A 12496-nucleotide genomic window follows, 5' to 3' on the forward strand; every position below is an offset into this window, starting at 1 on the left:
GCAGGAACTGAAAGGAAAGAGCAAGTTAAGTAAAAGGCACATTATAGGTAAAGAACCTATGGCAGGCATGAGGATGGTGAAGTAAAAAACAAAACTTAAGCAGGGCAGTGTGGAGCATAGAGAGCAAGGAGGCTAGAGATGAATGAATGCCTGGAGACATGGGTGGGGTTTGGACCATGTAGGACCTTGTGGTTCATCTCCAGGATTTTGGTCTTTATCCTAAGAACATTGGGAAGCCATTGCAAGTTTTCAAACTGATGGTCTGTATTTATGTGTTAAATTTCAAAAGTTCACTCTTGACTACAGTGCTTGTAAAGCTGATAAATAGCAGATTCCAGAAAAAAAATGTATGATTGTGTTAGGGAACGAAAAAAAGTATTGATTAGAGTTAGGGGAAGAGTGGATTTAGGGAGACAAAGTTACTTTGGATTAGAGTATGAGTCATGGAGATAGATTAGACTCCTAGGTATCTGTCAGCTTTCACAACTGGATGAGACTTGGTGCCCTTTAATAAGATGAGGAACTTTGGAGTATGGAGTATAGAAATATATATATGCCTGGAGATTACAAATTGGGCTTGACAAGGGCCACTTGAGAAGCCTGAGAAAGATTTAGGTGAAGATGTCATATAGGCACTTACATATAGAAATCTAAATATGTGTGTTTTTAGAGCTCAGGAGCAATTTGAGCTGGATATACATATTTGGTCTATAAATGATAATTGGAATTGTGGTTTTGGTGAGATTTCCCAAGGAAGGCTGACTGAAAACGTAGAGAATATAGCCTCTATAAGCTTAATGAATCCCAGTATTTCATGGCTGAATGGAGAGTGGTGGTCATCATGAAAGACAAAGAAGGAGCTACCAAAGAGGTAGGAGGAAAAGCAGGAGAAAATTGTAACAATGTGTGTTTCAAAAAGATGGGGTAGACAACAGCCAAAGGCTGCTGAGAGGTCAAAGAAGGCATAGGAGATATTGATGATAGCACCAGATCTGCTGAGTGGAGTGATTGACCCAGAAACTAGGTTGAGTAATGAGTAAGAGATAAGGAAACAAAGACTGTTGAGTATAGAAAAGTCTTTCAAGAGATGTACCTTTGAAGTCAAGAAGATATGTGTATATCAACATCTGTGCTGTGGATATCCTATATAATAAAGAGGTAATATGCAATTGAGCATCACTCCAACACACAAGGTGGCTGCCCCATGTGGACACAAGATGGCCACCATAAGATGGCTGGCAGGGGAGGGCAGTTGTGGGCAATCAGGCCGGCAGCGGAGGGCAGTTGGGGGGACCAGGCCTGCAGGGGAGGGCAGTTGGGGGCGACCAGGCCTGCAGGGGAGGGCACTTGGGGGGACTAGGCCTGTAGGGAGGACAGTTAGGGGTGACTGGGCCAGCAGAGGAGGGCAGTTGGGGGCAATCGGGCCAGCAGGGGAGCAGTTAGGCATCGATCAGACTGGTAAGGGAGTGGTTAGGGGGTGATCAGGCTGGCAGGCAGAAGCAGTTAGGGGCAATTAGGCAGGCAGGCAGGCAGACGAGCGGTTGGGAACCAGCAGTCCTGGGTTGTGAGAAGGATGTCCGACTGCCCAGTGGGATCGGGCCTAAACGGGCAGTCAGACATCCCTTGAGGGGTTCCAGATTGGAGAGGGTGCAGGCTGGGCTGAGGGACACCCCCCCCCACACACACAGTGCACTAATTTCATGCATCAGGCCTCTAGTCTATATATATAAAAGCCCAGTGACTGAATGGTGAAACAAGAACAACCAGTTGCTATGATATGCACTGATCACCAGGATCAGGATCACACTCAATGCAGGAGTTTCCCCCTGGTTGTCAGTGTGCTCCCACAGTGGAAATGCCACTTAGCTGACCTGGATGAGTGGCGCTCCCATAGTAGGAACAGCCACTCAGAGGGCAGGTCCACAGCTGCTCGGCTGACTCGGATGAGCAGTGCTCCCACAGCAAGCTGATCCCTGTAGGCCACACCCTTCACCAGTGCATGAATCTGTGCACTGGGCCTCTAGTATTTAAATAAGTGCTTAGAAATACATTAAATAGATTCTTTGCTAGTCTGGTGTGCATGTATGCCTAAGAAATGTAAATTTTAGCACACAGCTGTTAATATTTCATCTTTTAGCAATCACAAACTTTATTTGCTTTTTGTGATCTTTACTATAAAAGAAATATTTCCCACCCTCATCGTCCACATGATTTTAATAAATGATTTGAGAAAATGTGGGTGGTCTTTTTTACACAGAAGTGGCTGGGAATAGGGCACTGGGGTACAATTTTCAACTTAAGACAGTGAATTGTTCTGAGACCCAATCTTTGCTTCAATTTCTCTTCAAAGTAAATGAAAGTCTTTAAGGGTTGCTCATTTTACCCTGACTTTTGGAATGGAGTAAATTTTATGTGTGCCTCCCATCCTTTCTTTTATTTCTTGTCCTCTCCTATATTAAATGGCTTCATGAATTGAAAATCATCAAGGGGGAAAATGATGTGGAGAGGGAAAACTAGAGAAATTGGGTATAATTAAAATTTAATTACTTCTATTTAGCATCTGTTTGCCCACAAAAAATCTCTTTAGAAATATAGTCTAACATTCTCTTTTGTTAATCAACTAATAATTTACCTCAAACACAGTTAATAATATTCTTAGAATTCCTTGAACAAGGCACTTAGTTAGTATATCATGAGATAATGTATTGCATTTACCTGAAATTAATCTAACACAAGATTAAAACAATTCTTGCCCTTACATAAAGTACATATTATATACACAGTATGTAATACATAGTAAAGATTTAAATTATTTGCTCATTCATGGTTTGTAGTTATTCTGGTTTCTCTCTTAAAGGCATCTCAAATCATTTTGAGAAACAGATTCAGAATTTGATTTCTTATTTTAACTTTTCATTTTTTATGTTAGTATTCTGAATTGTATTTATTATTACACTAGAGGCTCAGTGCACGAAATTAGTGCATGAGCTGGGTTCCTAGGCCTGACTGGCTATCAGGGCCAATTGGGGCCAGGCTGATCAGGGCTGGGCTGGAGAGGAGGCGACGGTCACCAGGCTGGGTGTGGAAGGAATGGCTGCTGGTTGCCACTGCCATAGTTGGCACCCTGTCACCATGCGGTTCCCTGCCTCCCTACCTCCTCCCCTCGCTGCGCTGCCACTGTGGCGGGTGGGTGGCGAGCCAATTGGGGCCTGCCGGCTGAGGGGAGGGATGGGGCACAGGAGGTTGGCCGCCAGCCCTAAGGAGGAAGCTGGCTCTCGGCCCCCCTGAAAAAGGGGCTGCATCCACTGCCACCCACCCCTGGTTCCCAGTCCCAGCCCCGGGGCTGGCGGGGAGGGACCGCGGGAGGTTGGTCGGCCAGGGGAGGTTGGCTGTGGGAGTGCATTGACCATCAGGGGCAGCTCCTGCATTGAGCATCTGCCCCCTGGTGGTCAGTGCACATCATAATGACCAGTCGTCTGGTCGTTCCAGTCGTTCCGGCTACTTAGGTTTTTATATATATAGATTCTTTATAACATTTTCAAATTATTCATCACTTTGATTGACTTAATTATTTTTAACTGCTCTAAACTACAAAGATATTTGTACACAGATTTTGAAAAAAATACCATTTCTTAAATCTTTCAGCTACAAGTTCTCTCTGGATTTATTTTATACTAAGGAAACCAACTCTCTTGTAGTTTCCAGAGTTGTTGTTAAGCCACCAGTTGAGAATCAAATATCACTTGATAATGGCCCTTGCTTGCTCTTACAGAAAGTTAAATTATTTTGAAAAATATATTCTTTTATTTTCAGGTACATTTGACATGAGTAGGAATTCCTCCTCCTCCTCTCTATCATCATCATCATCATCATCATCATCATCATCATCATCTAATCATTTCACAGTTGTTATTAAAAACATTTTTTTTTGCAGGTCCTGACACTAAACTAATGCAGAACAGTGGTAAGACAAAGTTTAAAAGGACAAGCATTGATAGACTGATGAATACTCTAGTACTATGGGTAAGTTACTATAACAAAAGTAGGCAATATCACTAGTCATTGTTATATTAATATATTTCTTATATTTTGTTGGGAATTCTTTCAGAAGTCTACATTCCACTTGTGTAGTGTATATTGGGGATTCTGCATTTTGGGCTCAGTTATATAGCCCTCTACTTTCCAGATTATGATTTCTTAACCATTGGTAGAGTTTCTTATGCGAGGTGGGTTTAGTGTTTATGGCTCTTCATGGTCTTGCAAGTTCTCCACATTCTAAAGGTTTGTTTTTGAGAAACAAAACGTAATTTTAAGGTAGTTTGGTCTTTCTGTTGTCCTGCTTTTGCTCACAGCCTCTCTACATAGCTTATGGACAGGGCCAGCTTCCTGAGTGTGTGATCTGTTCAGCTGCACTGGGTCCCCACTCTGAAAGGCCTCATGTTAGTAATTGATCTGCTGTCACTACGTAGGTTTTTTTTAAAAGAAATTATTAATAAATTTTTAACAAGGGGGGGTGTCACACATTTTCATTTTGCACTGGGTTCTGAAAATCATGTAACTTATTCTACTTATGAATTCTCTGAGGCCTAAGTCACAGTTCTGCTTCATATCTTCTATACCTCCTAGCTCCTAGCTCATGCTTATCTCTGTCCTCTGAATATTATTTCTCCTCTGAATTTTTTGGAAATGATTTCCTCTACCACACACTAAGAAATGTCAGGAATTCCTTGTATCCTATCCTTTTTTTAGTTAGTCTCATGCTACCTTAGGCTGTGGATCTGATATCTGATTTTTCATGTAATATTACTTTGCCTCCTTATGAAGGGGTTAAGTTTCAGGACATTGACCTTGAAATATGAGGACAGTAACTTTGAACCATGTTCCCCCACCTGCCCCAAGACAGACTCACAAGTAATTATTTGCTACACTGATATATAACAGTGGGATTCTGAATAAGGAAAGAAGGAAACAGACTCTTATTTGGGCACAAAATATTGTCCAGGCTCTGATTTACTTTCAGTATTATCCTCAGACCTGGACTTTTCTCCTCTCCTCTTGGGGCTGAATCCCTTGGTCAAGGGGACATGCCAAGAAGGAGTCTGTGCCCCTCCTAGAATTTTCAACTTAAATGACCCTGAGCTCACTCCTAGGGTTTGCATGGGGATTGTATATCTTTCCACCACAGAGTAAAATTACTGGGTTGTGAAGCAAGGACTGTCCCAGCTTTTTATACTAGACAATTGGATGATCCATTGGGGTATTAGAAGCCGAGTCGGTCCTTAAATTCAGGCATTTAATGCTAACTATCACCAATTTTAATGCTCTTACAGTAATTCAGTTAAATTAATTTGCAGTATTAGCCATTGAAAGAAAGAGGATACTGTATGATCCAGGTACCACAGTGGTAGGATTTCAGGGATTCACAATTCTACTTTTCTCTAATACATGGTTTTCTAATTGCCTTTCCCCAAACTTTGTCTTCTTAATGTGGTTATCTTGTTCATGAGAGAAAAAAGAAGAAAGCAGTTCTAGAGCATCTGAATATTCTTTCCTGGAGGAGAAAGGAAATCGGAGGGAAATGCGTTCCTATTCTTTAGCCCCACTCCTCCCTTCACAGTGGCTGGTCTCTGCTCCTATCACAGGGTGACACGTAGCAGAGCAAAGTCACCTGAACACCAAGTTCAGCTCAGATCTTACCTTGTCCACTGACTGTGTTCTTCCTGTTTAAAGCTGGAATTTTGGGCTCACAAGGAACTGACTTTGCTGTATTTCTGTTTGCTATACCTCCAAAATGTCTGCTTTTCTAATACTGATACTAATCACAATGTAAGAGTCAGCTAATTTTTAGGTTGCATACTACCTTTTTTCCTTATTTCAAAAGGAAATATATATGTCAGGAAATCTTTTAATTAATCCTTATCTTTCTTGTTGACCTTGGGTAAGTATTATATAGCTAGAACTCTGTCTAAAAGATTTGCTCAGTCTGGGACAGTTTTTTATAACTGGACATTTTTTTCCTTTTGCTTTTGTGCTCGGGTGATTATATAACTTATTTAAACAGGATACTTTTGAAGGGGGAAGGAAAGAACCCTATTCCTATTAGATATAAACTGGTGTTAACCAGGGCACATCAGGACATATGAGCTTCTTTATTTAAGCCACTTAAATATATGTGCTCATTATGAATCAAAGAATTGAAGTTATTAGCTTTGTGACTGTGGACAAGTTATATAATTTTTCTGTGCTTTCACTGTATTTTTGTTTTTGTTTTTGTTTTTGACCAGTAAAATGTGGAAATGATTGTTCCTATCTCAGAGTCAATGGGAGAATTGAGGAAATATATGTAAAATATTTAGCTGACTTCCCTACATAATAATGTTAAATTTTACTCCTATGATTAGTGATAAGTAAGAAGAGCTTTGTGTAACTTGCTTTTCAAATGACAATTTCTTGGTGTTAGATGTGCAATTAGATTGCATTGATATGACTAGTTTTGAGTTCAAGTTAACGTTAACCAGACTTCTATTCTCATTTCAGATATTTGGGTTTCTCATATGCTTGGGAATTATTCTTGCCATAGGAAATTCAATCTGGGAGAACCAAGTTGGGGACCAATTCAGAAGTTTCCTTTTCTGGAATGAAGGAGAGAAGAACTTTGTGTTCTCAGGATTCTTAACATTCTGGTCCTATATTATTATTCTCAATACAGTTGTACCCATTTCATTATATGTGAGGTAAGATGAGAGTTTATATTTTAGGGAAGCCATTTCACCAAAAGCCTTTGTTTGCGTAATCACTTTTGTTTGTTTTAAAATTACAACAGTGAGATAGTTGTCTTGTTCTGTTTATGATCTGCCACATCTGTTACAAATGAAGCAACTAAGCTGGTTAATCTGTTTAACTTTTACATTTTCGAATTATAATACATTCATTTTATTTTCTTCATTCAATTCGTTTTCTCACGAATCTTTTTCTTTGGAGTATATGGACTATAACATAATCTCATGCAACCTGTGGACTGAAGGGTCCCAGGTTCGATTCCGGTCAAGGGCATGTACCTTGGTTGTGGGCACATCCCCAGTTGGGGGTGTGCAGGAGGCAGCTGATCGATGTTTCTCTCTCATCGATATCTCTAACTCTCTATCTCTCTCCCTTCCTCTCTGTAAAAAGTCAATAAAATATATTTTAAAAATGACTATTTGGGGAGATCTATGGCGATGGTGCCTTCCTGCCACTAGTCTGACTCCAGATACCTGGATTCAGATTCTGTTCTACACTTACTAGCTCTGTCAATCCGGCAAGTTGACTCGCCTTTTAGTGCTTCAGTTTTCTTATTTTAAAAATAGAGAAAAATAATAGGATTGTCTGAGGAGTAAACAAACATGTAATGCTCTTAGAATGATGCCTGACACTTTATAAGAGCTTAATGAATATTCATTTTCCCTATTACTGTTTGCAACTATAAATGAGTGCATGAAGGAGTTGAAATATACAGGCAGTCCTCGGGTTACATCAGACTTGACGTATGTCATTTCATGGTTATGTCGCCATCTCCCATTTACAAAAATTTATAAAAAATAAAAAAGTTTGTCATTTTGACGTATGTACATATGTGCTTTATGTTTTTTATTATTTATTTACCACAAGTAAAGGTCAGGAATTGTTATCTTTCTTTTAAATTTTTTTTTTTTTTACTGTTTCACTTCATTTGCTGCTGTGTATGTGCTCCATGTGAGTGACATAGGTGCTTATATAGGCGGGTTCCGACTTACGGCGAAATCGCATTACGTCGTAGGAACAGATCTCCGACGTAACCCGAGGACCTACTGGAGTTGATGGTGCTCAACCATTGTTAAATGGAAGCATGATTCATAACTTCCACCACAACTTGATCTGTCATTTCTAGAGCTAAAATGGTCTCTCTTCAAAGATAGACACACACACACATACACACACACACACACATATACACTCATATATAGATGGATATAGATATATATGTGTATGTGAGTGTGTGTGTTTGATAAGTTGGCCCTAGAGTCTGTACCTGAGACATTCGTGATCCTAATTCTGCCGAGGCTGAGCCAGGCCGTCCTGGAGAGGCTGGAGCCAAGAGAGTTGATTGTTTGACTTAACTCATCATCTGTATTTTAACAATTACAAAATCACCAGCTCTAAATCTCCACTAATTTTTATGAGCTTCTTTTTCTCTCTTTCCAAATTCTAGCTATGATGAAGCAAGGGACGTTTAATGCACAAAATCCGCCCTTGTTTTGGACAGCGGTCAGGGAGCTGAAATGTCAAGTTGTGGGGAACTGACTTGAAGTAGTGGCATGTGGCCATAGCACCACAAATTGCTTTGAGCCCGCTGGAACCGTGGGCAGAGTGGGCTCTATGTAAACTGTGTCCTACTGGCTCATCTTTGATTCTGAGGGCCTCTCAAGCTTGTATCCAATTATAAAGTCTGTAGTCATCCTGCTCTTTGCCAGAACAGCTATGGCCAGCTTTTACAGCTTTCCTTTTATGTCCGAAATGAATAATAAATGCTCATCGTGGCTTACCACCAGTACGTGTGCGTTTCATTTGCCCTCATGAAGGAAGAAGTATATTCTATATACATTCTTTCTTTGAAGGGCATTGGCATTTTTCATTTAATGATTTGAAAGAGTGTGTGTGTGTGTGTGTGTGTGTGTGTGTGTTAGACACCAAGGCTAGATTCCCACGTTAGCATTCCTTTTCCTTCTAATGTGTCCCCTGTAGTGGTGGAAAGAAAATCTGTTTGGAATAATCCAAACCCAAGTTCTGGTCTTGGCGCCGCCACCAATGGCTGTGTGACCTTGGGAAACGCATTTGGCATCTCGGTGCCTCAGTTTGCCTATCAAATATGTGCTACTAAGTAACATGAGGGGATTAAGAGAATAGATTTCTGAGTGTCTTTCTGCTCCAAATAATGCCACTTTACCTTTAGATAGCATTTTATATTTTATATAAAGTGTTTCCACCTACACTTATGTCTCCTAACACTCTTAGGAAGTAGTTATTGCTGAACATTTTTCAAAAGTGAGATGATTCATTCAGGATCAGGGTGCTGGTTAGAACCAAGATCCAAATCCAAGTCTTCTGACACTTGGCGCAGTGTTTTCTCCTCTATGCCTGATCTGTGTATGATTTAATCATCGGTGAAGAAATCAAGAGTAAAAAAGAGGCTGGAATCCTCTGTCTGTTGGTAAGGCACAGTATGATGAGGATAAATGCAAGCTTTGCTTTCACTACATAGGAACAGTGATTCTGATCTGAACTTGGAGTAGGGGCAGCATTCTGAGGAATTTCAGGTTGCTCAGTCTTACAGACTGAGAGCTAGAAAAAGAGAACTCCCAGATATTTCTGGGATAAAGGCCTTCACCAGAAGCTTCCCTTAGGCTTTTGAATAGCTACCAAGGATAAATTAGTGCCATATGTCACTTGAGAGTAATAGTGCAGAATTTACTTTGAATGGTTAACAATCCCACGTGAGCAAAGGATGTTGATTGTGGTAAGATATTTCTGTGCTGTCAGTTTGTTTATCTGTAGTGTTAAACATACCCAGCTATGGTTTTTTAAATATACCAACTCAAGAAAAGCAACTGTTGTATTCCAAAGGAATTAGCTTCTGAGTGTTTTTTCCAAAGCAATAAGAACTCCTTTCCATGTTGCTTGTTTAGCCACTCAATAGGGGGAATCATTAGCCTGCTCTTTGAGCATGAAGGCAGAGTATGCAGCTTGATCATGCTAACTTTGAATATTTGTCTCCTTTCTCTATCATAAAACAAAAGGCTGAATGTTCCACCATGACTCTTTTAAATCCTGCTTTCCCAACAAAAAGGATGCACTTTCTCTCAACAGACTATTTTAAGGTCTAAGAATTCAAGTTAATTTAGAGTATTTCCATTGGCTTGTACTGTAACACAGAAGGATCAAATTCTGTTCCATTCATTTTTTGCCTTAAGTTTTCAGGGAGCTACTTACTTTTAAATAAATGAAAGCTTCAACTGATCTGTGCAGTTACTTGCATAATGTTGTTCCTATGGCATTCTTAAGGCCAGGTCTGCACTGGCTTTACCAAATGCCTAAATTCTAGTCTTGGCTCTGTGGTTAATTATTTATGTGACCCGGGGTTAGTCACTTAACCTCTGTTAATGTCCTTATTAATGAAATGAGTGAATAGAGTGTCAGGATTCATTCATGTAATCCTGACCGACTGCCTATGACAGGTAAGACGCTGTGCCTGGCCCATGTGCACTAATGCTTTCTTAGTGACAGAATAAGGAAAACACAGTTGAATTAGAACAGTTATCAAGGACCTTATAAAGAAGTGTGTGTGGGGTGGTGGGGTGGGGGTGGTGGTGGTGGTGGATACAGAATAGTAAACCATAACAGCAAAATATATGACTAAATACATGCAGAGCATGACATTTATTTTTATATCATATGATTCTACAGAGTCATAATGTGATTTTTAGTTTGGGTGAAAGAAAAGTGTTAACTTTTTAATAGTTAGAAAATGAACTAATATCATACCACTTTGGGGAAGGAAAATGTAGATATGTCATGCAGTGACAGAGCTAGAAGCATAGAATTTAATGTACTTGGGTGTCCTCTTTTGTCTTCAAGGAGACCAGAGGTAGTGTAACAGGCTGCTGTGAACTTTCTCACTTTACAGCTGAGAAAACCAAGGCTTAATTCCCGTTAAGATCAGAAATAAACTATAGGTTCTTGCTATGACCATTACTATTTTGTTCTGTTCTGATGTCTTTATTAATGTATTAAGACATGCAACTGAAATATCACTGAACAAAGTGAGACATGAAACTAAAACTGAAATAAACCTATTAGAAAGGAAGAGCTTAGACAATGTGGTTACAATTCTAGAAAATCCAAAAGAATGATTCCATAAAACTCTGAGTAAGATCATTTAATTAAATGTCTGAGTTTGTCACATAATCACATTTTTAATATTAAGATACTTTTAATATTAAAAATTTTTCATTAAGCCAATGATAATTTAAGAAATTATCAGTAAAAAGATATAATGTCCAGGATCAAAGTTATCAAGCTATGGTGTGAACCTATGTGAAAAAAAATAATACTAAACTAAATTTAAAAAATACATATTTTATCAATTCCTGAGAGGAAGGGAGAGGGAGAGAGAGATAGAAACATCAGGATGAGAGAGAATCATTGATTGGCTGCCTTCTGCATGCCCCCTATAGGGGATCGAGCCCACAACCCGGGCATGTGCCCTGACCAGGAATCAAACTGACCTCCTGGTTTATAGATTGACATTCAACGTCTGAGCCATACTGGCCAGGCTAAAAATTTTTAACAATAAAGACACTTTTCAAAATTGAATTCCTGGAAATATTTATTCTTCTTGAAGTTATTTTAGGCATTATAAAATATCAGTTATTTAAAACAATTCAGAAGCCAACACAGAGTTAATAAAAACCTAAGTAAGTTTTATGAGAAAGCTGACACATTGATTCTAAAGTTTATTTAGAAGAATATGATGATCCCATCATCATAGAATAAATGAGTGATTATAGCTAAGAATCTTTGAAAAAGAAGAGAATAAATGTTCTCTCATCTCTTCCCAGATACTGCCAAATTTTAGAAAGCTACAATAATGAAAACAAGGGATGCATTAAAGTGACACACTAAGGAACACAACTGAAATTCCTAAAATAGGTTCTAGTGAGGAAAGTAATTTATATGTGACATGAAAGCAGCCCAGCATAATAGGGGAAAGGACTCAGTGTTAAATGGTGATGAGAACCTTTTTGTTGGTAAAAATTGAAGTTAGCTCTTAATATGTACATCATACTTCAGAAAATTCTGATTGTGACAAATAATTAAATGTGGGAAAATTAATAAAGAAATAGAAGAATAATGTGGTTACCTATATGTATAATCTTGGCACTGGAGGGCCTATCTAATCTAAGTAAAACTCCCCAAACTGAAATTATAAACAGAAACTCTAAAACATGGGTAAATTGGTCAATTAAAAAGAGAAAACTTCTGTGTGTTAAAAACAGTGGAAATAGAATTAAAAGACAAATGATAAATTGGGTAGCATATTTACATAATGCATATATATTAAGAATATATGTTTCTTAACAAATAACTAAATACACTAACATCTCAATAGGAAAATAAAATAGGCAGATAACACAATTAGATAATTCTGAGAAGAAAACAACTGGCCAATAAAATCTGAAACAAATGTTTAACACACTGAAAAGAAATGCAGTAAAGAGCAATTAGATGCATTTGACTTGGCACTTAGTAAAAGATAATTTTCAATAATCTAATGGTAGAAACTTACGTTATTATAACTTTTTTGGAAATTGATTTGGCCTTATGTATGATAAAGATTGAGAAAGTTCATACCTTGGGCTACAGAAATTTCATTTCCAGAGTTGGAAAGTCATAAATCATCACTAGATTGTAAGACAATGCT

General features: G+C 38.7%; 1 protein-coding gene across 1 annotated transcript in view; it reads left to right on the top strand.

The window, feature by feature from the left end:
* Positions 1-7562, top strand: part of LOC308521002 (putative phospholipid-transporting ATPase IM) — a 119392-nt gene extending 111830 nt beyond the window's left edge. Inside the window, exons 11-12 of the mRNA XM_081093742.1 lie at positions 3935-4023; positions 6538-7562. Coding sequence (XP_080949868.1) covers positions 3935-4023; positions 6538-6738 — 290 coding nt within the window. The 3' untranslated portion in view covers positions 6739-7562. The remainder of the gene's footprint in view (positions 1-3934; positions 4024-6537) is intronic.
* Positions 7563-12496: the final 4934 nt, after the last annotated feature.

Source organism: Myotis nattereri, assembly GCF_964212035.1.
Source record: "Myotis nattereri genome assembly, chromosome: 1".
In the NCBI taxonomy this organism is placed as follows: domain Eukaryota; kingdom Metazoa; phylum Chordata; class Mammalia; order Chiroptera; family Vespertilionidae; genus Myotis; species Myotis nattereri.